This window comes from Podarcis erhardii (assembly GCF_964252035.2).
Source record: "Podarcis erhardii genome assembly, chromosome: 3".
NCBI lineage: Eukaryota > Metazoa > Chordata > Lepidosauria > Squamata > Lacertidae > Podarcis > Podarcis erhardii.
The window spans coordinates 109055942-109078922 of record NC_138507.1 but is presented as its reverse complement, the minus strand read 5'-3'; the positions used below and the strand labels follow the sequence as shown (position 1 = coordinate 109078922).

The 22981-nt window shown below is 46.3% G+C and overlaps 1 protein-coding gene and 1 long non-coding RNA gene across 3 annotated transcripts in view; one reads left to right on the top strand and one right to left on the bottom strand.

Moving 5' to 3' along the window:
- The window catches only part of LOC309338042, a 47905-nt gene that overhangs the window by 13517 nt on the left and 11407 nt on the right, over positions 1 to 22981 (top strand). The gene's annotated exons all lie outside the window — the stretch shown is intronic.
- Positions 1 to 22981, bottom strand: part of FOXN2 (forkhead box N2) — a 47510-nt gene that overhangs the window by 22771 nt on the left and 1758 nt on the right. Inside the window, exons 1-2 of one of the 2 annotated variants that reach the window (XM_081854872.1) lie at positions 15341 to 15428; positions 3987 to 4537 (exon numbers count right to left, since the gene is read on the bottom strand). In XM_081854872.1, coding sequence (XP_081710998.1) covers positions 3987 to 4523 — 537 coding nt within the window. In that variant the 5' untranslated portion in view covers positions 4524 to 4537; positions 15341 to 15428. Of the gene's footprint in view, positions 1 to 3986; positions 4538 to 15340; positions 15429 to 22981 lie in introns of those variants that run through there. The other variant, XM_081854871.1, reaches the window with a different exon arrangement.

Sequence of the window (22981 nt, the reverse complement as noted above, 5' to 3'; positions counted from 1 at the left end):
TTATGCAGGATTTAAAGTATAGCAGCTGATAGTGGTAGTTTAATCATTTATGATTAACATATGTTATGGCTAAAATGTAAGTAATATAGCAGCTTTCTAAGGTACGAAAATAACAAAACGGAAGGGTGGGTGGGAAGTCAACTAATATGAGATACATGTTCTGATGGTTGTTTAAAAGAATTTATAAAGTTTGAAAAGCTAATTTAAAAATGGTCTTTTAAAAAAATAATCCCTGCAGCAAGAACCCCATGTGCTCAGTTAGGCTGGGAGGCAGTGATTTGGGCCTAGGGCCATCTAGTGAGCTCCATGGATTTGAACCCTGGTCTACAAGGTCCTAGACTGACCCTGTAACCACTACCCAACACCGGCCAGCATCCGTATTGTGCAATGGGAGTTTCAGCACCTGGTGAGCACCAGGTTGCCTACCTTGGGATCAGTGGCAGATAATATGGCTTGTTTGTGGAAGATCCCAGGTTCAGACCCTGGGATATCTAGGTTTTAGGTGGCTGGCTATGAAAGGCTACCACCTAAGACTCCATCCTACTTGGTATGGAAGGCAACTTCATCTCTTGAAAGTATTATAGCTTTATCCGATCGTCCTGGCCAGTCACTTCGAGTTCATCATCACCAGAGGTGAAGCTGAAATCACTCCCCTGAATGTACTTCTTAAAACTCAGCTATTTGTTCCTGGACCGCAGCTCCCACAATTGCTAACCATTGGCTATGCTGATGGGGGCTTATGGGAGTTGGAGTCCAACAACCTCTGGAGGACACGACTAAACGACTAAATAACAACATCTGACTGGGTTGCCCCAGCCACACTGGTAGGGCACATGCTCAATCTGTAGCATAGAGAGGGAACTCCTGCCTTAAATACTAAAGAAGTAGACAATACTGAGCTAGACAGACCAACGGCCTGGCTCGTAGAAGGCAGCTTTCTATCTGCAGTTACGTTTGACCTGAAAACTGGGTCCAATTTAGCAGAAGCACGGCCCTCAGGTGAGAAACACGCCCTGCTCCAGACAGCTACCCTGGCTATATAACAAAGCCGAGTTGTGTTATTTCAGCAGATCTGATCTGCGCACGTATCCTGTTTCCATTGCATAAGCAGATCCTCTGTGAGGAACTCCAAAACCGGTTTTGCAGAGCAACTTAGAAAGCGGCAGTGTTCTTCCCCTTTCATATTCCTGAGTTTGGGTTGCATCAACACGCACACACGTGTGCCTTGTACGTGCCTTCATGCTTGAGCTTAAAAAAAAAAAAGACGGAGGAAAGAGAGGTTCCTCCCTCCCCCCCTCCTGCCCGCCCCCACCCTCAGCAAATGGCACACCACCGGATCAGCAGGAACACAACCTCTGCATCGTGGCGGCGGCAGCCTCTCGCAAGCCAGCCAAGCAAGAGGAAATGCTGCCATGGCAACACAAACCAGGCTGCTATTTGAGCCCATACTTCACACGCTAAGCTGTCTCTACCCACCCGCCCCGCCCCCCCGCAAACAGCACAACTTTCAAATAACTAATCTCTTCCACTTTAGGAAGCGGGGCTGACGCAACATGCAATTTCCAGCTGTTCTGAAACAACCACATCCTTCCCCAGGGCGCACAGGCTCTGAAAGGTACACCCAAAAGAGCTGGCAAAAGCCTGAGTCACCTGGGCAGGTACCAAAGCAAGGAAAACAGCAAGAGTGGGCAAGCAGGGCACCGATATTAACTTCTGCGGCATGTCTTACGCTCGCGTGTAATTATTACTGAGTCATCAGTGTTCAGAAAGGGAGGAAGAGTGTGCCTTTCCACTCCCTTGGTTACCAATACACAGACGCAGACATTGACGGCACCTGTTCCAATAATCTCAATTTACTAGAGACAGTCCCTTGTATCCTGCTACCTGCCGCAGGCAGTGTTAGACACTGAGATATGAAAGCTAGGAGATAAATGGCACCTTCATCCTAGGTTATGGACGCAACAATGGAATGTCTAGGCATGCTTTCTTTAACAACAAGAATACAGTGGAAAATGAATGAACTGCATCTAAAACATTATCTTCATTTTTCACAGGGTCTAGTCCTTCCCCTGCCCACCCACCCCAATATTCTTAAGAGGGTCTCTTCTCCAGTCTTCAGAGAGTAGCTGGAAGTGGGGAGGCAGAAAAAAGTCCTCCTTTCCTTCCACTATGCAGTTTTAATCTGAAATCTTAGGTGCAGAGCTCAGAAACGGCTCTGGGATGGCCTGGGACTCGGGCTCAGGCTCGGAACCAGAGGAGTCTCAGTCTGCACCATATCCTTTGCCTAAGGCATCATCTGAACCAAATCTGGGGCCTGATCCTGAAGAGCCCCAGTCTGCACAGGTTCCCCTGCAACAGACACCAGCTGGGCCAAGTCAGGGGCCTGAGCCTGTCCTGGCTCCAGATGCAGGGATTACCTCATTGCCTTCTGCTGGGCAATCACGTGCAGCTGCTCCACTACCAGTTGGGTCAGGAGAGGCTGAGGCGGCCTCTGGGTCTAACAACCCACCGACGTCTCCCGAGATGCAGAGACTCAGGTCTGAGAGAAGGAGAGACCTGAGTACTCGCAGGAGGAGTGCTTGCCTTCGGGCGAGACAGGGAGGTGAGTCACTGGGGGATCAGGACCGGCCATTACCCTGACAAAGATAAAAGGCTGTCGGACCCCACCCCATGTTGCAGGAGCAACATTGCTGTATGCCAGACCCTGCCTGAGATCCTGTACCTGTCCTTGCCTGGTTTCCTGCCTCGTGTCCTGCCTTGACCCTGTCGGACTGTCTCCTAGTGGAACCTTCGGATTCTGGACCAGTCCTGGACTGCAGTTCTCGGGTTACCCCCGGGCCCAGCACAGGCTCGCGCTAATGAAATTCCATGTCGCAAAATGCGCCTAGAACAATGGGAGCTTCGAACACTGGCTGTGGGTAAGTTATCTTCCTTGCACGATGCCCATTCATGGACAGACCTACAAGGGTCTCCATAAGCCAACAAACTCTTCCAAAGTGGAAGAGTTTCTTTTTCTTCCCCTGAACTGCAAGATCCTTCCTTTAAACAAGGACACCTAGCAGAAGTCCTTCTCACGCCCTATGCACGACAACACTCTTCTCCAACTTGATGCTATTGCGCTCCAAGCTCCGACCAGCCCCCAGCCAGCACGGCCAATGATCAGGAATGATGGGAGTTGTAGTCCAGAGACATTGAGAGGGCCCCATACTGAGGAAGGCTGTGCTATAAAGACTCCATCTGTTTCTGGGGAGCAAGACGAGCCTGAGTTTTGCTCCCAATACTGCAGCTACAAGCTCTGGAGAGGCGGGCAAAGTTAGGTGGAAGTCCAATTTGTTTTCGGTTCTACCGATTTGTTTTCAATTTTACCATGGCAAACTAAAAAAAAGAAAGAAAAACAGTTGCAAAAACAGACCAAATCAAACTATTGTTGCACATGGCTAATAAATACTGAGAATCAGCCTCCTAGTTCTCATCCAGGCTCCCAAGCAAACTAAGGTGACCTGACAAAGTCACACAACAAAGAGGATTCCTGGAACCTGCTGACATCAGACTAGTCCTAGGTGGCTAGGGTGCTAGATGGGTGCCTGTAGGAACTGATGGGTGGGCCAGATGTGGAGCAACAAACTGAAACCGTATTCTGAAAAGACAGAGGTGTTACATGTTCTAAGTTCTCCAGCCCAGGAGGTGGGAAGGCGGCCTGGTCAGGATGGGGTTGCACTCCCCTGGAAGGAAAGTGTCAAGTCATTTTGGACAGGGTCAAAATACTCTTTCCTGGTTTGACTGCAGGGAACTGAACAGGGCTACCCCCTCTCAAAATTGTAGGGCAGCAAAGACATGGTTTGTGTCTGTGTGTTCCAACAAAACATCTGAATCAAAGGAAGTTCCACCATATTTTCCCTTAAACCAACAAGCAAAGCAAACTGGTTACGGTTTTTGTTTTTTAAAAAAAAGAACAAAAGGAAGAGCAAAAAGCGCCCAGTTCTCACCTTGCCGTGGCTTCTCTCCACCTTCCGGAAACACTTGTTCAAGGAAAGATTATGCCGGACCGAGTTCTTCCAGCCAGTGGGGGCCGTGGCAAAATACGGGAAGCGCTCCAGGATCCAGCTGTAGATTTCTTTCACCGGCAAGCTCTTGTTGGGCGAATGCTCTATCGCCATATAGATGAGGAGACTAAAGGAATAGGGGGGCTTCGATGTGGCAGATTTCTTCTCGGGGTTGGAGTAGCAGGAAGAAGGGTAGGATGGCACACTGTCGCCCTCGATGTCGTACAGGGGGCTAACCACCGGAAGACCCTCAGTTCCGAGGCTGAAGTTTGTTAGGAGGTTCGTGCTTTCGTGAAGCCAGTTCAAGTTTGTGAGTTCGTCGTCGGCCAGTTCGCTATCCACGGCCGTGGCCTTTGGCCGAGCCGCGTCCACCGCCTCCGGCAAGCTCCCCATTCTTTGGATGTGCCGCAGCCCCGCGGATTTCTCTGCCCCCGGCGTTTCAGCTTTCTTGTCCGGAGTCATTCCAGTTACTGGACCCATTTAATCTTGTTGGCCTAGAAACAGGGGAAAAAAGCTTTTATAGAAGCGTAAGGAGAGCCTGCTGGATCAGGCCAGGGGCCCACCTGGTTCAGCATTCTGAACACAGGATCCAAGCACAGGAATTAATAGAATCAGAGAATTGGAGGCGACCCTGAGGATCATATAGTCCAACCACTCGCAATGCCCCTGTCCCCATTAGAGGATCGAACCTGCAACCTTGGCGTTATCTCTGCTCTCCTGTGGTTTCCAGCAACTGGCATTCAGAAACATACAGTGGAGACAGAGTATAGCCATCATGGTTTGAAGCAGAAAGCTACCTTATAGATGAACAAAACTATTGGTCCGCCCAGATGATTATTATTTACAGCAGCACCAGAGGTCTGGGAGAGAACCTCAGGCCCAGGGGTGGATTGCGGCCCTCTTGGCCTCTCCATCTGGCCCTCAGGACTCTCCCATGGTCACACTAACCCTGTTTTGTAGCCTCCTTTCTACCTGGGCTGGAACATGTCCTTGATCTCTTATGAGGCCTCTTGCTTAGAGGACAGAGAAGGATCTGATAGGGTGCGCAGAAACTAGCCCACTGTACAAGGTAGAAAATTTCATCCCATCCTCTGCCCATTTTTGCATCTAATTCGCCTGACCACTGCTATGCGCTCCCCAGAAGGATGCCCAGAAGGGAATGCAGTCCTCAGGCTGAGTCGGGTTCCTCAACCCTAGTTGAAAGTAACTGGAAACAGGTCTCCAAGTGCCATGGACTGGCTGGATGAAGGCACCTGTCAGGGAACTTTCATGGGAAGAAGGCTCAGAGCCAGGGGACTGGATGACCATGAGCGTTCAGAGGGAGAAGAGAGAGCAGGCTGGGAGGAGGTGGTGTCGGAAGCTGAAGAGGCAACAGGCTTTAGTGAGCAGGAAGAGGCCGTGGCAGAGAGCAGTTCAGACTCCGACTCGGAGGCTAGCCAACAGGCAGAGTGGAGACAGGCTGCTGAAGAAACCAGGGAGTCTCCTCCTTTGAGCAGCTCCCCTCCCCCTGGTTTCCCATAACATGGAGAGAAATTAGGCAGGCAGAGCAGCGGATGACTGTGCGCAGACATGGCCTGAGACTGCGTGGGAAAGGCCCTGGAGAGGTGGAGGCCTAGTGGCTACTGGGAAGGCGGGGACCTTCAGTCCTCGCAACTGTTTCATCGGGACAAGACCTCCTGGGAAGAGTTGCTGAGACCACTAGGCCAGAGCTTAGGGTCATTCCCTGGCCTGGAGTGATGCATTGCTTTGTTGCTTACCTACGCCTGATTCCGGCCCTGACACCAAGCTTTCAGGGAGGAGTCTTGAACCCAGAACCTCCTGTGTGCAGAGAGCACTGAGCTACGACCCTTTTCCTGAGAGCATGGCTCCATGTTTTTTGGAGAATTAAAGTGCATAATAAACTACCAACCTGAAATTTAATAATTTTTTAATATAGCGGTGGGTGCATAGGCGGCGATACTGTTCGGGCCATCTTTGCTCGGCTCCTTTCCACCCACCCTCAACTCGCTTATTGGCAACTGTGTATTCATTTGCCTGCAGGCACCATTAAGAGGAACAAGTCCTTTGCCTTCCTTTCTGTTCCTCGTATTAATATTTGATACATTGCGTCGTAAACTGTTGCTCTCATAAACAGTATTAAAACGGTGGGTTGCTCTTAACCCTCCCCCTTTGGCGGTGGCTGAATCAGAGACGCCATTTCCCACTGGGGGGGCATTTTCATGGCAAAAGCTCAATGTGAGCTCTTTTGAGCTCATTGGAAGGCAGGAATATACAGAAAGTGTGGTATTGGCGGGCCTGCCATTTCTGAAGGAAATGCAATTTTGGGGGGCAACACACTCACTACTACGGCATTGGCAGGTAAAGATGGACATCATGGGTTGCGCTTTATTTTAATAAAAGAAAGAGGAGGGCAAAATTCCAAGAGCTCTCGCTTTCTTTGCTATGTAGTCAAGCTCTGGGAAAGAAAAACTGCAAATCTGCAGTAGGGTTGGAAATGAAACGGAGGAGGAAGAAGCGTTCATCTAGCTGTGGAAGGCACTGACTGGATAGCATCCATGACATCACAGACACACAAATATCCAGAGCCGTTTTGTGCTTGCAGGTGAATAATCCACTATAACGACTTCTGCTTCAAATTAACCAGTTAAGTGTTAAAACAGATAAAAATATGATTAACAATTGAAAACATCAACACACACACAAACTGAAAACTCAACAGGACAAGAAGCTTTGTAGTTTGAGGTGGAGGGTCATCAGTCACCAACGGTGCTTGTGGAACCACAATTATGTGCAGCATCCACCAATGATGAAGATTTGGGAATGGGTAACATTTGGACACACGCTGCCATGAAAATGAAGTTTCTCTGTTGCAAGAAAAATTCTCTCCACTTCCAGTATTCTTCATGTCCTGAAGTCAGAAGACAACTCCAAGAAAGATGGTTGGATCGCTAGCAACCACAAAGTAACAACCAGGCAATTACTGCATTAAAAATGTCAACTAGCAAGGCCCAAATAAAGCTGAACCTTCAATATTGTTCAGACCCATCAAGGATGACTTGCCTTGCCTACACCGAATTATTCTGTAAGCACAGGGACAGATTGCTGCTCCCTGGAGAGATATAAGCTCCCCGATATACAAGCTCTCTCTAAATTAAAATATTTCATAAAAAGGTTTACCACCAATGTGTTAAACTTTCAGATTATGGTCCAAACACATATACACATAGAAAAAAAGATACCTTTTTTTTTTACTATTTCCTGCAACTACTTTAATTAAATTCTGCATCAAAAACCACTTAAGCATTTGGTAAGCTATAAAGCAGCAGAATTTATATTCTCTGTGCATATATAAAAAGAAACCTGTCTTCATTTCACAGTGGGAACCCACAGCCATATCAGTGTGAATCAAACAGAGTTATGACATCTAATCAAGGCAAGGTTTCTATAGCAATGGCAAAGCGATTTCTTCAGACCTGGCTAACAGGCAGCTGATACGCAACCAGAGCACGCAATGCCTTTACACTCCTTATATCTTGGGCATCCACAAAACAAAACTGAAAACCTGAGAGGTACATTGATGTTTACTTTTATTTCACTTTTTTTAAAGATGGGGAACCAAGATAAGGATACAGGCACCTTTCCCAAAACCGCCCATAACCCACAACAGTGATATAATTTTAACCCGGGCACCTAGGACATTCCACTCTTTGCCATGCAGAATGGAGGCTGTGCAACTCGCAATCGCTTCTCCATAGGATTGAGAGAACTGCCCAAAAAGCATAGGTAGTTATGCAAGGGCGGGGGCTGCAGGATGAATGGGTGTAAATAGCATCCCCCTACTTTCTCGAGCAGGATCTTGCATTAGATCTCAGTTCCTCCATGAGCAGGAGGAGCCCTTCCATTCATAAAAGGGACACTTTGGGGACAACCCATTGTCCCAAACATCCAGAAATATCACATGGCACAACATCACCACCCCCATATATTGTTAAGGACTTGCATAGAATCTTGTTAAACATTAAGAGTATTTCACACACAATTCAGAAACACATACTGCAGATTTGGGATGCGGTGGAGGGAGGCAGATACACTGAGATTAAGAAACAGCAGCCCAGTTAAAACATCTTATTCCAATTTTCTCAACAGCCTTTGTACATTCTGCCCCACAAGCGTGGGTTCCCAACTCATTCCTAGGTTGCCATGGTTTGCCATGATGCAAGGCCATTAAACGCTAGACCATGGTCTGAAGAGGGCTGACGAACCCTAGTTTGGAGACTGGCTAACTTAGTTGGCACTAACCTCCATACTATGGTTTGCAAACCTGCCTCAAACCATGACGTGAGTTGGTACTGACAATAGCTTTCCTGGTAGGACAACATGGAAAACTGTGGCTAGAGCACTTGGAAAAGGATGTGAGCTTCTGTGTCACATTCCCAAGCTAAACCATGGGATCATATGAAGCTAATTTAGAATGGGCAAGATGACGTGCCTACCTAGCCTGCCTTCCCGAAGCCAGTACCCTTCAGATGTTGTCAGATTAAAACTCTCATCAGCCCCAACCAACATGACCCCTCTGAGATATCAGGTTGAGAGAAGTCGATCAACTCCTTTCCTTATAAATTAATTAATTAATTAATAATAAATTAATTAATAATAATAGTTGTTGCTATTATTATGAAAAGAAAAACTGTTAATGTACTAATTTTTAGCACACTCCAAGAGATTTATCATGTATTTGTGCATGCTTGCTAGGGGAAGTCACCTGAAGTCAGGTGTTTGGAACTGCCCAGGCGGACGGATATCGAACCCGTTTACAGTGGTACCTCGGGTTAAGAACTTAATTCGTTCTGGAGGTCCGTTTTTAACCTGAAATTGTTCTTAACCTGAGGTACCACTCTAGCTAATGGGGCCTCCCGCTGTCGCTGCGCCACAATTTCTGTTCTCATCCTGAAGCAAAGTTCTTAACCTGAGGTACTATTTCTGGGTTAGTGGAGTCTGTAACCTGAAGCGTCTGTAACCCGAGGTACCACTGTACTGAGCTGCAAATTTATTTTATGAATAAAATTTCACTGTGGAATTTCTCCCCAATTGGGGGGGGGGGGAATCCCCACTGTACAAGACGGCTCTGAGTACGGGACCCTCACACATCCTTGTCTGTATAGGAGTCAAATCAGCCAGCAAGCGTGTTGGATAAAGAGGGGATAACTGAAGCAAGAGAACTCGCAGCATTCCTAAATAGAGTTGTGTTCTGGCTTCCTGCTTGTTCAGCACTGCACGTTCCAATCGGCCTCTGAACGGCTGGACTGCGGCCTCATTACGCCAGAACTTAAACCTTTGGCATTTAATACCAGAGTGCATTATGTTGCAATGCTCTTTAGGGTGTGTACCTGCATGAGAGTGTAGGTGGGGGCGGGGAATCAGGAGGCGGAGGAGGGTTATTCCTAGACTTGTCATTATGATCTGACATCCCATAAAACCTGTTTTGCCTGCTGGGCGAGAGAGAGAGGAAGTCTGCGTAAAAACAGACACGACTATTTTACGCTGCTGAACAGCATTCAACCTCTGTGTCATAGTTGGACATCCCCTTGTCCCCTGCTTCTGAGTACCAGTGGCTCAAAATCACAGGAGCAGAGAGAATTCTTGTGCTCGAATCCTGCTAATGCGTTTTCCACAGGTATCTTGCTGGCCACTGTGAGAATGGGATGCTGGACTAGATGGGTCATTGGCCGGATCCTGCAGGCTCTTCCTATGTTCAAGTTTAGGTGGTATCTGCAGGAAACCCTCACCTGCAGAGCACAGTGATTGTGTCAGAAACACAAGAGATCTAATCTAATCGCCAAAGGCACATTAAACCTAGGTTACGGTTGCCACAATGGAATGTCTAGGTGCCTTTTTCCTCCACAATGAAGCTTGTTTTTAGTATTAGTATTCATTTCATTTCTATACCGCTTTATATTTTATAGAACAAATCTCAACACATTAAAACATCAAATAGAACAATCCAGAATAAAACAAATTCAAGCTTCAAGGGAAAATATTTCAGATCCTTCTCTAAGGGGCATTTTGCACCCAGAGATCTCCTCATGGTTGCAATTGGGCCGGTGCAAAACATGCCTGGCAACTGTCTAATTTCTAACACTGTTGGGTATGTGAGACAATCTTTCCTGCGAGACAATCTTTCCTGAGTGATATTACCAACAGACGTACTCAAGAGTAGACCCACTCAATTCATGAACATGATTGAGTTTGCTCCATTCTTTTCAATGGGTCGACTCAAAAGTATATCTCGGTGGAATACAACACTTTCGAAGCAGACTTTTCTTCCATGAACTTCTCTAAATTTCCTTTAAAGCAGTTGGGCAAACAGGATCACAGTATTTTTTTTTAAAAAAAAGGCTTTAGTATCACAAAATTCTTATGCTACTAAATCACAATCATCATCCAAAGGCCTTCTGGTATCTCACAACAAGGCATTCTGAATCTTTATTTTCTTCCCCAAGCGCCACAACCTCTAAACCAGGTGTGGCGATTCAGCTGGTGTCCGAACCTGGAACACAGAATCTTAGTCTGACATTTGGCACAGATCTCATTACAACACCTGTGTGCTAGGGGTGAGGAGAAAAATATGTTTCAGTTCTCATTTAAAGATAAATGTGCCTATTCATGCTTCTGAAACAACACAAGAAAAAATGAAGCACACCCATCCTTCAAAACTCACAATTCTTCAAATTTTGCAAGACAGTTCTCTGGAGAAGTAATGTGTACAAAAATGCATGCGGTGGAGTAAGGTGTCCAATAAAAGGCACATATTAGTGAAAGCAACACCTGAAATTTAGGGGAAATTGCTCCACAAAATGTGTATATTAGGCAAAGTTGCATACACACATGTGTATCAGGAGAAATCTGTATTATAATGCTGATGAAAATATTTTTTAATGCAAACGGATGGGGAAATGTGAAGAACTGAAGTTAAGATTCGGGGGGGCGGGGAGAGACTGGAAGAAACCAAAATGGCCAGATTTGCCCATCCCAACCAAACACATAATTTCTGCTTCCGATTTGACAATGGGTGTAGCCTGTCGGGACGGCTCCTGAACTCAAACACAGACACCCCAACTGAACGCCGAATTTCATCCCAACGTCTAAACGCTCCAATCGAGGCAGACCAACAAACAGGAGAGAGAGATTTGTTTGGCTCCGCCATCAGGCCCCTGAAACACTCATCCATTTAAAGCATATGTTCAAGGAAAATCCAAGAGGCGAGGAGCAAAAGAGAGTTACCTTTGTTCCTTCTCTCCCTTTCCCTTTGTTCTCAGCAACTTCCACACATGTGCTACATTACGCTGCCCATCTCACCAGAGCTGCTGCTGAGATCAGAGGTCAGATTTAAATCCCAAAATGCAACTACAGACGGCCTATATTTGATTACAATGCTACATACACCGCCGTGTATCCAAGACAACTGGAGCATTATGTTCTCCTCGGGGATAAAAAAGGAGGAGGGGGGGAGAAGAAACCTGCCTCTTGGTCATAGTTAAGGCAAGCTGGCACATCCCTTAGCAGTCTCATCCCCGCTAGATGAGAAAGCGCATGCAGCTGTAGTGTTCATTGCACAAACCACCTGCCTTCTACCTGGCAGCGCTGATGACAGACATAAGATTTTAAGAGCCAGTCCATCGCCCAAATAATAGGCGAGTTGCTTGGGGATGCTCTTGAAGACATCATGGTCCAGGTAGCTGTAGCACCTAGAAGCATCTTTTACCAACTGTGGCTGGTACATCGATGATGGCCACTCCTGGATCAATATCACATGTCCACAGTGTCAAGATAAGACTTCTGTGATGCACTTTGTGTTGGGCTTCACCTAGGCTGTTTGGGAGCTGCAACTGGTGCAGCGTGCTGCTTACTGGTCCACCCTATCGCCCTCCTGAAGGAGCTTCTCCAGTTGCCAATTTGTTACTGAGCCAAGTTTAAGGTTCTGCTGTTGACTTATAAAGTCCTCCCGCAGAGATCTGGAAGGCACCTTGAGCATGGCGGATCCACCGGTAATATAAAAAGTTTATGCTCATCCAGACAGCTGTAGATTGTGGATTGCATTTACTCTCCGTTTACTGGGTGAATTTTGCGACTTTCCCCCCTGTATATTTTAATTTGGTTTTTAATGTAATATTGTTGTAATCATGTGGTGCACTGCACTTGGGTACTCCACCAGAATAGCAGCATATAGAAATCCTTTTATAAATCAGTCAACTGCGTATGCCCAGCTTTGCAACTTGCATTTCAGCATCAGGTAGTGTAGATAGATAGATAGATAGATAGATAGATAGATAGATAGATAGAGTGGTACCTCTAGTTACAGACTTAATCCATTTCGGGGTGCCTTTCGCACCCAAAAAGTCCGCAACTACAGTGCCTCTTCCAGGCATGTGCGGGCACAATCAAGCGTTTCTGCACATGTGTGAAGCGCACATATCACTTCTGCGCATGCAGCGAACCCAGAAGTAAACACTTCCGAGTTTGCCACACTCGTAAGCTGAAAGTCCGTAAGAAGAGCAGAACACAACACAAGGTATGACTGTATATATATGTATGTATGGATGTTTATATACGTCCATGCCTCATTGTATTCCACCAGTACTTCCCCCAGAATTAAAACACAATTGCCAAACTGCTCTGGGGATTCCAGAGTGGAAGTGTGAGGATGCTGTTAAGAGCATTAGTAAACTGACATCCTTCACATCTGGTTTTTCTCTAGCTCAAATCAGCCACAATGGAAACATGCAAACCTGTTTTTCTTCACAGCTCCCTCTGAGGAAGGGGGGGGGGAGGTACACTTTTACCCAACACAGAGTGTTGACTTGGATTGTGAGGATATCTCCAAGTTAGCTTCAGATTGGCAAACTTCCCCCTCCAATGTAGCCATGAAGAGGAGGTTGAAAACTTTTGGTTCCTTTTTAGCCACCAGAACCTGACAACCTGTGATTAATCTTAAGTATGTGTAATGGTTCTAGGGGTTGCTCGTGCGTAAGTCGTCGCCACACCTGGCTGGGTTACCTGGGTGAACCCTATTCTGTCCAGACAGCCACTCACCCGTGGCTGTCTCAGTCGCTGGCAGAATCCGTCAGTGGGCGTTTCTTGAACTTCTTCCAGCAAAGAAGCTCTTTGACGCCTAGTCTCCGCCTACTCTCCCTGCGCGGAAGCCTTCTGTGCAGGGAGGGTGTGGGCAGCGGAGGACCCGTGCTCTCCCTGCTGGTCTCCGGCGAGGAGTCATGGAGCCACCTCGCCGATTCCCCCATCTGCCCCCCTTCTCCACTGGTGCTACGCTGATTTCCTTCCCCAAAAGATGGACTGCTTCTCTCCCTCCTGGGACGCTCTCCGTAATCCCTCTGGAGCCCTCCCTCTCCCTCTGGCTCCGATGGCAGTTCCCTGACAGTATGGTTTGTTGAAACAAGCCAAACTATAGTTTAGGAAGTTGACTTTGTTTCAACTAACCATACTTAAACTTAATCAGTTTAGGGTTGGATGTCAAACTGCGGTTCATCCGAAACAGAAGCAGAAATTTTCTATCTTGTCCTCATGTCTGTGCCAGAAGGAGAGGAGGGAGAGTTCAAGTCTGGGGTTCACTTTGGCTTGCTCTTGCAACACTAAACCATGGTTTAGTCCCAGTATAAATCAGGCTACTGGGGACACTACCCTACAATACACACTGGATATCGAAGACAGTACTCACACCAAATTAAAGAGCAGATTGTGCCAAAGTAAAACAAACACTACTATGGCAATCAGGGAGTTTATATTATGAACAGATATGCATAGGGTTGCTCTGCAGATTACACGTTCAGCTTACTGTTGGTCTAAAAATGGAAGCAAGACTTAAGCCCAATTCCTTTCTTTTGATAGATACTGTTACGATGGAAGGGGCGCTTTATCCACGCTGTGTGCTAGACCTCTCCATAAAAGAGCACATCTATCGCATAATTAGAGCGCAAATAGGAGCAACCGAACACAGGCACCAACAATGCCTCTATTAATTAATCTGCCTTTATCCCCTTAAGCATTATTGTTCTCAAGCATTTTCCTAAGGGAAACCAACTGGATTTTCCCATTGTTGAGAACCATCTGTCTGCTACTACCTCCGGCAGGGTGGTTGAACGAGTGAAGCCACCCTGGATTGCCATGGTTTTTGGGAGAGGGGGGCTTTGGGGGGGTGGAGGGATGGTCGGCGAGTCTTGCTTATGCAGCTCAATATCTAATAGAAAATCAACTGTGTTGCAATCCGTACATTTGCAAACCTGCTCACCAGTTGGAAAGCCGCAAAGGGGGTGGAGGAGGGCTTGGGAATTGGCAATGCCTGTAGCAGGGATCAACTTTTTAATTTAGCCACCTGGGCAAACTCCATATAGAATTGCCATTCACCGTCTGTGCATGCTTCAAGTTCGGAGCTGTACAAAGAGATCCTTTCTGTCCCTGCGCCTTATCTCTAATTCCAACCACACTTTCATGTTCAAACTGCAAAGGCGCATGTCGATGGGCACTCGGATAGTCACAGCAGCTTCCCACACACTGTGGAACATACATCCCTAATCAAGAACAGTGACAGAAATTAGCCGGCCGTGTTTTACGGCTGGTGCAAGCCCAATTTCAACCACACAGAGATCTTTGGACACCAGGTTGGCAACTGGGGAAAGCAAAATACCCTTGGAGAAGCATCTGTAATATTTTCCTCAAAGCTTGAATTTGTTTTATTCTGGACGGTGTTATTTGACGTTATAATGCTTTGAGGTTTGCTCTTTAAAATACAATGCAGTATAGAAATGAAATAAATAATAGTAATAATGAATCCCAGTGCTAAAAAGGGCCTAGACTATGGGTAGGTAAACTAAGGCCCGGGGGCCGGATCTGGCCCAATCGCCTTCTAAATCCGGCCCACGGACGGTCCGGGAATCAGTGTGTTTTTACATGAGTAGAAAGTGTCCTTTTATTTAGAATGCATCTCCGGGTTAGTTGTGGGGCCTGCCTGGTGTTTTTACATGAGCAGAATGTGTGCTTTTATTTAAAATGCATCTCTGGGTTATTTGTGGGACATAGAAATTCGTTCATTATTTCTTTTGTCTTCAAAATATAGTCTGGCCCCCCACAAGGTCTAAGGGACAGTGGACCAGCCCCCTGCTGGAAAAGTTTGCTGACCCCTGGCCTAGACATTCCATTGTGGCGACCATCACCTTGGGTTTAAGGTGCCATTTGGCAATTATATTATATATATGAGTTTCCAGCACTGCTTAAGAGCCAATCTATACCTGCAGGGAAGTCATTTGGTGCTGAGTGCCTGGGATCGTACAATTTCATGGTGCAACAGGTGCATGGCTGGAGGAGAAGCCGTGTTGGAAACGCAGATATGTAAGCCAAGCACCAAACAGGACCTCAAACCTAGGTTATGGTCACCACAGCAGAATGTCTATTCGCCAGGGACTTGAGCTAGACATCCCTTTCCAGCACTACAATACTACAATTCTGTGATTCTATGATCTCAACTACATTGCTTGGCTGTAGCTTGCGCATAAATCAATTCGCTTGTCCCTGTATGCAAGAAGGAGAAGCCCACACCATGGAAATGGACCAAAGGCAGAGGTTTTCAAACTGTGGTCTGTGAGTTCTGCTTGGGTAGCCTGCAAAAAGGCTGCAGCACAGTCAGAAATACCTGTACTCAGCCCTATACTTATTTTCCTTGATATGATGCCTGGAGGACTGAGATGCCCAGCAAGGGGTCCATGATTCGCTCAGCAGTACAGAAGCACAAGATGTGTGTCTTTTGGTATGCACAAGTCTGCTGGCTCGATGGAGATGTCTGTCGCCAACCTGGTGCCCAGAAATCTCCACGAGGTCGCAATTGGACCCGCACTAGTAGCAAAACGTGCCTGGCGCCCAGGGAATTTTGAACACTGGGAATAAGTTGGGTATCATTTTCTTAAATGCTCCATTAAAAAACAACAAGAAGTTTGGCAGAGAGAAGCCTAGTTCCAGAAACAAGAACCCTCTCTGCCTTTCCAGGGGCAGGGAAATTTCTATATGGAAGTGCAGCCCCCAAATTCCCTACTTTGCTATTTCTCTCAGACCTCCGAGATTTTCAAAGCATATATATATCTAAACCTTTTGGAAGACTGCAAGGCTTTTCTATACGGAGAAAGGTTCAGCTGACAGAAGACTGGGGTTTTTGATATTTATGTTTTTAATCTAGATGTTAATAGAACTGTAAATATATATTTGTGCTTGTTAATCTGTTACTACTGCGCCCTCCGGGCCATCCATAACTGGGAGAGCTCCAAATGCAAATAAAATTAAGCAGCACAAGCCAGGCTTATTTTAGTCAGGCTATTCCCGTTTATACGGGCTCCTTTAACATTTTACTCAGGTGGATTCGTGTAAGTAAAGAAGCAGAGGCTTCACGCCTTCCTCGAGAAACCAGGTTAGGATTACAATGAAGGGCACCACTGTCACCATAGCTGAAATGGTTCTGCATGGGTGTGTTTGTTTTCTTAATTTACTGCTGCAGGAAATGGCTACTTGAAGAGCCGAAGTCCACTATATTTAACACGCAGGAATGAGGGGTGGGAAGAGAGCAAATCATGGCGCAGAGCATTCTGACATTATTTCTGGAGATATATTTTTTATAACAATCATTGAGATTTCTTACCTGCCTTCCCTCCCTCCATGGATTCCTCAGACAGGTGACAACCATTTAAAACACATGTTTTAAAATGTTAAAACAGGTTGCGATCAAGAGAATAAGGTGGGTCTTAAGATGTATCTATCTCAGGTGCCCAAGGTCAGAAGAAGAAGAGGGGTACCTTCCGCCGTATGAGGAATACAGTGGTACCTCGGGTTACTTATGCTTCAGGTTACATACGCTTCAGGTTACACACTCCGCTAACCCAGAAATAGTGCTTCAGGTTAAGAACTTTGCTTCAGGATAAGAACAGAAATCAGGCTCTGGCGGCGCAGCAGCAGCAGCAGGAGGCCCCATTAGCTAAAGTGGTGCTTCAGGTTAAGAACAGTTTCAGGTTAAGAACGGACCTCTGGAACAAATTAAGTACTTAACCTGAGGTACCACTGTACAAAGAATATGCAATACAAAGAATATGCCAAACGGTGCCACAGAGGCCTGCTCTCTGCTTGCTACCTCCCAAATTTCTGAAGGCAACAGATCTACCAAGAGGAACCACTCTGATGAGTTTAACATCCAAGATGGCCTGAGGAAAGGAGGTGGCGTTTCATATTTGGGACATAAGTCATTTTAGGGCTTTAAGCGCTATTTAAACAGCTACAGCAGTAGCTTCCTACAACTCGTATCTATCCAGCCCCAGAGAGGCTTGGTGTGGTTGTATCCCATTGAGCTGGGATTGAGGAGACCCCAGAGGAATCTGGAAATTAAAAACATCTGCTTTAATCTGTGTTTTTTATCTTATTTTAAAAAAATATTTAAAATAGCAATAAGGCAACAGCAGATTTTAAACCATTTTAAATATCTGCTTTTAACTGTTTTGTCATTCAAGCCTTTTTTGTAAGATGCTTTGAGAGGTTTTTAAAAATAAAATAAGTGGTGTAAATAAGTTTTATGGATCAGTAGGAAGTCTAAGTTCCAATCTGGTCAATTCTCCCCCACACCCTTTTTATTATATTGTTGTTTTAAAAAATATGCTTTAATTTATTAAATAAATTTGCAAATACCATCAAAAGAAAAGGCAAATTCACAGCACACCAGTGTCTTTTGACAGCCACAACATGTGTAACAAAGTAACTTTCTATTACAAAGGAATTTCAGAAATAGACTGGAAAGAGAAGCTGCTGAATTGCAACTTATTACCAAACTTAAAACCATGGAGAGACCTGGTCTGAACAAAGACATTGGATTCTTATCTCATTATATATGACAAAGCCATTTTTCACCTTCTCACCCATTGCTTTTTCCTGTAAGACCTATTGCAGTCATTAAGAGTCGTCAACAGGCTCATCACAGCTATCTGCCAATCACCCATTCCCACCACCCTTCTGAGTAATACCCCTCCCCACCTTCTCACTATATAGAAGGGTCTGGTGACTTCTGTTTCAGTGTATCTGAAGAAGTGTGCATGCACACGAAAGCTCATACCTAGAACTAACTTAGTTGGTCTTTAAGGTGCTACTGGAAGGAATTTTTTTCTTTTATTTTGTTTTTACTATTACAGGGATGAGGAATCTGTGGGGCCTTCCGGTGCTGCTGAACTTCAATCCACATCCACTCTGTTAGCCAAGCTGGTTGGAGCAGCTGGAAATTGGACTCCAAAATCCACTAGAGGGACACAAGTTTCCCCAGCCCCTGTTCAGCACAAGCCCCATGATGCAAAAGAGCAGCGTTCAAAATTAGCCAGGCGCCAGGCGCATTTTGCACCTGGCTATCGGCCACTTGTGACCAAGTGAAGATGGTCAGGCGCCAGGATGATGCCTGACGTCTCCACCAACTGGAGTTGCGTCCTTGGGGATCCCTGGATCTTGATTGTTTTCACACAATAATACCACATCCTGTAGAATTATATCAATTATATTTCATCTGCACAATCAGAATGAATTTCAGGAACCACAAAGTCATATTGAAAAAGACGACTTTCGAACTAGACTTTCCGTTTTGGCGACTGCAATCCTGATTTAATGAGCCATTTGTCGCTTAGCTTATACAGTGCTCTGGCAGCATGGCAGCAGCAGGTGGCCCCTTTAGCTAAAGTGGTGCTTCAGGTTAAGAACAGTTTCAGGTTAAGAATGGACCTCCGGAACGAATTAAGTACTTAACCTGAGGTACCACTGTACATGGAACCTGACTGAAGCTCACGGGCCACAGTTTGGGACCCTGCGGCATAGAGGACAGGAGGCACAATGCTTTGCTAGAACCAGGTCTGCATGCACCTATCTGAGCCACAAAATCATTTCTGCTTGTGCCATTTGTGCTGCTTGCTGCCTATTCCGTACCATAAACTAATTGATGGCTACAATGGAGAAGCTGAGTTTGCGTTTGTACCTCAACCTGCATGCGCTGACATTATCTTTGCTTCCTATTGGTCCCCATCCCACTCCACAAGATCACAACCAAGATGGACACTTTCTTGACCAGGAAGGAAAAGGGAAATATCCCCTCTTGCACTTGCTAGCAGGGATCATGGCCACTTTTACAAAGGGAAAATCCTCAGTTGAAGACCACCTGGTGGAGACTCACATCTTCTATTTGCGGGTTGGAATGAAATCGAGAGCTCGTTAAAAGCGCATCTTCTCTCTTGTGGTGGGCAGGACTGGAAGTCAAGAAGGTGTCAGAAGCTTAACAAGGTGCCTTTAAACTTTTGTGAATACAGTACCGGCTTCTCTGCTAAGAAGAGGTGGGGGCGAGAGATATCGGCTCTTAATTCCCCGCCCCCCCCAGTTTCCACCCACCTATTTAAATAAGCTAACCCATAGCATATAGACAGACGTGATCTGGCTGACAAAGTGCACTTGGATGCTCGAAAAGCTTTCAACAGAGTACCTCACCAGAAACACCAGAGTAGGAGTCACGGGATAAGAAGAGATGTCCTAGTGGATCAAGAACTGGTTATATAGCAAGAGAGTAGGAATAAATGGACAGCTCTCCTGATGGAAGGATGTAGAAAGTTAGGGTTGCCATATTCCCAAAAGCGAAAATCCGGACAAAGTTGAGTTGATGATGATGATGATTATTATTAGTTTTGTTTTGTTTTTGCTGGAAGTTGTTGGCCTTTTTATTGAATGATTTAAAATATATATATTAACACACACACACCCTTGCCATACGTCTGGGTTTCCCCAGACATTTTGCCAATTTGCCAAAAATCCGCCTGGACGCCATTTTCCTGCCCAATTCCCATACATATGGCAGCCCTAAGAAAGTAGAGTCCCCCAAGAATCAGTATTGGGACCTATGCTTGATAACTTGTTCATAAACCATCTAGAGTTAGGCGTGAGCAATTAGGTGGCCAAGTTCGTTGATGATATGAGTTGATAGAAAACAAAAAGAGGTTGGGAAGAGCTCAAAAGGCATCTCTCCAAACTGAGTGAACAAGCAGCAAGAAGGTGAATGCAATTCAATGTAAAGAAGTGTAAAGTGATGCATGTCTGGGAGGAAACATCTTAATTTCACATATACGCTCATGGGGTTATGAACTGGCAGTGGCTGAACAAAAAACGGGACCTTGGGTTCATAGAGGACAGCTTGATGAAAATGTCGGCCCAGTGCACTAGGGATCATTAGGAAAGGAAAATAAAACCACTGTTACCATAATGCTATTATTACACAAATCTTTGACAGAACCGCATTTGGAGTACAGTGTACAGTTCTGGTTGCCTCACCTCAAAAAGGAGTTGGAAAAGGCTGAGAAAAGGGCAAGCAAAAGGGTCAAGGGACAGCAGCCTCTTGAGTTCAAGGAAAAGAGGTGTAAGAGGAGCCAGGATGGAAGCATAGAAAATTGTGTGGCACTAAGAAAGCGGGATGCGGGTGGCACTGTGGGTAAAACCTCAGTGCCTAGGACTTGCTGATCACAAGGTCGGTGGTTCGAATCCCCGCGGCGGGGTGAGCTCCCGTCATTCGGTCCCAGCTGCTGCCCACCTAGCAGTTTGAAAGCACCCCTAAGTACAAGTAGATAAATAGGGAGCGCTTTCTAGCGGGAAGGTAAACGGCGTTTCCGTGTGCGGCACTGGTGCTGGCTCGCCAGTTGCAGCTTCGTCACGCTGGCCACGTGACCCGGAAGTGTCTTCGGACAGCGCTGGCTCCCGGCCTCTTAAGTGAGATGGGCACACAACCCTAGAGTCGGTCACGACTGGCCCGTACCTCTACCTTTACCTTTAAGAAAGTGGATAGAGAAAATATCTTCTCCCACTCTCATAACACTAGGAAGTCATGGACATCCAAAGAAGCTGGGAGATTCAGGACAGGTAATAGAAAGTACCGGTACTTCTCATGCAGATTATAATTAAACTATGGAACCTGCTCCCCCAGGAGGCAGTGAGGGCCACCAGCTTGGATGGCTTTAAAAGAGGATTTTGGTGGAAAGGGCTATCAATGTCATCTACCAGCCACAGTGTCTGTGTTCTGCTTCTGTGGTCAGAGGCAGCATGTTTCTGAATTCCAGCTGGAGGAAAGTGCTCTTGTGCTTGGTCCCTGCTTGTGGGTTTCCTACAGGCATCTGGTTGGCCACTGTGAGAACAGGATGCTGGACTAGGTGGGACATTGGCCTGATCCAGCAGGTACTTCTTATTTTGTTAAGAAATTTAAATTAAAAAAAATAAAAAATCAGCACCATGGCCATGAGCCAGTTCAGAACTGATTTTGCATCCCACCGATTTCATTGGGGAAGTTTAGCGTCTTGAACTCTCCCCTACTGAAATCAGTGGGAACGGAAGGAGCTTAATTTCAGTTGCAACCCTAAACACACATTTACCTGGGAGTCAGTTCCCATAGAACTTAGACCAGGGGTCAGCAAACTTTTTCAGCAAGGGGCTGGTCCACTGTTCCTCAGAGATTGTGGTGACCCAGACTATATTTTGGGGGGGAAATATGAACGAATTCCTATGCCCCACAAATAACTCAGGGATGCATTTTAAATAAAAGCACACATTCTACTCATGTAAAAACACGCTCAGTCCCAGACCGTCCGTGGGCCGGATTTAGAAGGCGACTGAGCCGGATTCGGCCCCCAAGTCTTAGTTTGCCTACCCATGACTTAGAATAATAGAACTGTAGAATTGGAAGAGACCCCAAGGCCAAGGCAGCCCTTCAATCATCTGGGTTTCCCTCCTGGTTGTCCAAAACATCTGGAAGAGACCTAAGCACAAATTCCCTTATTGGCAAAGGGCGAAAAAGTAATTTTTTACCTGAGCATGACTCCTCAGAAAATAAACAGAGAAAGGAAATATTTTTAAAGGCCACTTGTTGCCCTTGAGATACATTAGAACAAAAAAAGACCACCACAAATGCATTTCATGTTTTCTATAGGGTTTGCTCACTACCCTCCCATTTATTAAAATATCTCAGCCACTTTCCCCGTGGGCGTATGACCCTCAAAGCAGCTTACAACCATCCAACCAAAAGGTGCAATTAGCCACAGCCAAAAAAACAACAAACAGCACCAAGATATAATTTGTAACATCAACAAACACCTTTCTAAAAACACACACACACATGTCCACCGAAGTTAAAAACCCAGTGGGGGGAGCAACAGAACCAGCACCCTCCCCCTCAAAGCAATGCAACTTATTCTCATTTGCAGGAAGCATTGCACAGGATTTCTGCAAACCAGGAGTTCCCAAGTGCACATTTAGGGCTGTTAACTAAGGGAAAGAAAAAAAGAGAAGAGGGCTGATTGTTGCCTCCCTAACCCTTTCACAGCGCATGCATATGGGGGGGGGGGGGTTGACACATACTGAAGTGTGTTTAAAATTCTCTGCGCGCTGTCCCCCTATTCTCTCTATGGCTGCATATATTTAGGCGTTGGGGGGCGGGGAGTGTACTCCCAATTGTGCCAGTTACAGAACGGGAGGAGGAGGGGAGGTTAATGTTATTTAGTGCGGCTTGATCGATCCCATACAAAAGGGTCCAAGGTTTTTTTCAGAGGATGGGGGGGGGGCTGTCTTTTCTCCGTTGGCTTGAATCTCTTGCGCTTGCATTCAGCGTCCGGAGAGTTTGCACTTTCTAAGCAGGAGCGGGGGGGGGGGGAGAGATGGGAGGCAGGACTAAAGCGCAGAGGGGGGCACCTTTTCTTACGCCTGCATGCAAGAGGAGGAGGAGGGGGCGGCGGCGGCGGCGGCGTTGCAGACTTTGCGCCGGGCTTTGTGCCGGGCTGCTAACGCGCAGCCACCCACACGCTCGCGGAGCCGCCCGGGTGACCCCGTGGCCGCCTTTCCCCGGC